Raw genomic sequence first — 1,081 nt, forward strand, 5'->3', positions numbered from 1 at the left:
CCCATGAAGGGAGATGGTACACATACGGTGGTAGATAGAAGTTGTCATCCACACCTGAGTATGGGGAATGAGAGGTGTATGTGTAGGTGGTGGTGGAGGAGGTGGAGGAGGAGGAGGAGGAGGAGGAGCTGTAGTTCGTGGCAACTCCGCATGTACTGAACGCTACATGTCAGATGGCTGTAGACGGAAGGTCAATAGAGGAAGTGACCGACGTCATGCGTTACTTGTCCAACAAGGAGCTGTCGGAGAGAAAGAGGATGGGCGGCCTGCTGGCTCAGAATGTATGCTCCTCTTCCTCCTTCTCTGACCGCCCCTCGTTCCTACCTCTCTCCTTCCCCATGTTTCCCTCTGACTCTGTCCCTCTCTGCTGCAGCTGCTGAAGCGACAGGAGATGTTCGAGGAGGAGCTGGCGATCGTCAAGCTGGAGGAGAAGCGAGCGCTGGTGGCGAAGCAGCCGGACATAGCGCAGAGGTGCCGGTTGATGCAGAGTCACATCAACAAGATCATCCGGCAGACAGACGAGTCGATCCTCGTCCTCACTGCCCCGGACTCCCTGGGCTTCTTTGACTCCCTCCACCCCCTCCGCCTCTCCGTCCTCAAGCTGATTCAGTCCGCCGCCTTCACGCGCTTCATCAACCTCTGCCTCCTCTACAGCTGCGTCTGCCTCTCGCTCGAGAGGAGGTACATCTCCCTCCTCGAGAAGAACCTCGTCCGCCTCTCCAACCTCTGCCTCAACTCCATCTTCCTGGTAACCTCTCCCTCTCCTCTCCCTCCCCGCTGACGCCCTCCTCCTGCTCCCCTCCAGCTGGAGTGCATCCTCAAGGTCACGGCCCTGTCCTTCAAGTCCTACTGGAAGGACCCGCTCAGCAAGGTCGACTTCCTCCTCGTCCTCCTGGGGATCGCCGACACCTTTCTCATCCTCAACGACCCCAACGGCCTCATTCTCAAGACCGTGACGTCGAGGAGCGACACGAAGCTGCTCAGCGTCGTTCGCATCTTCCGCATCGTCAGGACTATCAGGCCTCTCAGGATCGTCCTCTACAAGATCGGTAAGCGATCCCTCCCTCCCTCCCTCCCTCCC

The 1,081-nt window shown here is 58.6% G+C and overlaps 1 protein-coding gene across 1 annotated transcript in view; it reads left to right on the top strand.

Moving 5' to 3' along the window:
- The window catches only part of GUITHDRAFT_107762 (hypothetical protein), a gene marked incomplete at both ends in the record, with an annotated part of 5,171 nt that extends 4,118 nt beyond the window's left edge, over positions 1–1,053 (top strand). Inside the window, 4 exons of the mRNA XM_005833481.1 lie at positions 174–281; positions 374–748; positions 806–952; positions 1,012–1,053. Of these exons, the coding sequence (XP_005833538.1) occupies positions 174–281; positions 374–748; positions 806–952; positions 1,012–1,053 (672 nt within the window). The remainder of the gene's footprint in view (positions 1–173; positions 282–373; positions 749–805; positions 953–1,011) is intronic.
- Between the last annotated feature and the right edge of the window lie 28 nt (positions 1,054–1,081).

The sequence above is a fragment of the Guillardia theta genome, assembly GCF_000315625.1.
Source record: "Guillardia theta CCMP2712 unplaced genomic scaffold GUITHscaffold_30, whole genome shotgun sequence".
In the NCBI taxonomy this organism is placed as follows: Eukaryota; class Cryptophyceae; order Pyrenomonadales; family Geminigeraceae; genus Guillardia; species Guillardia theta.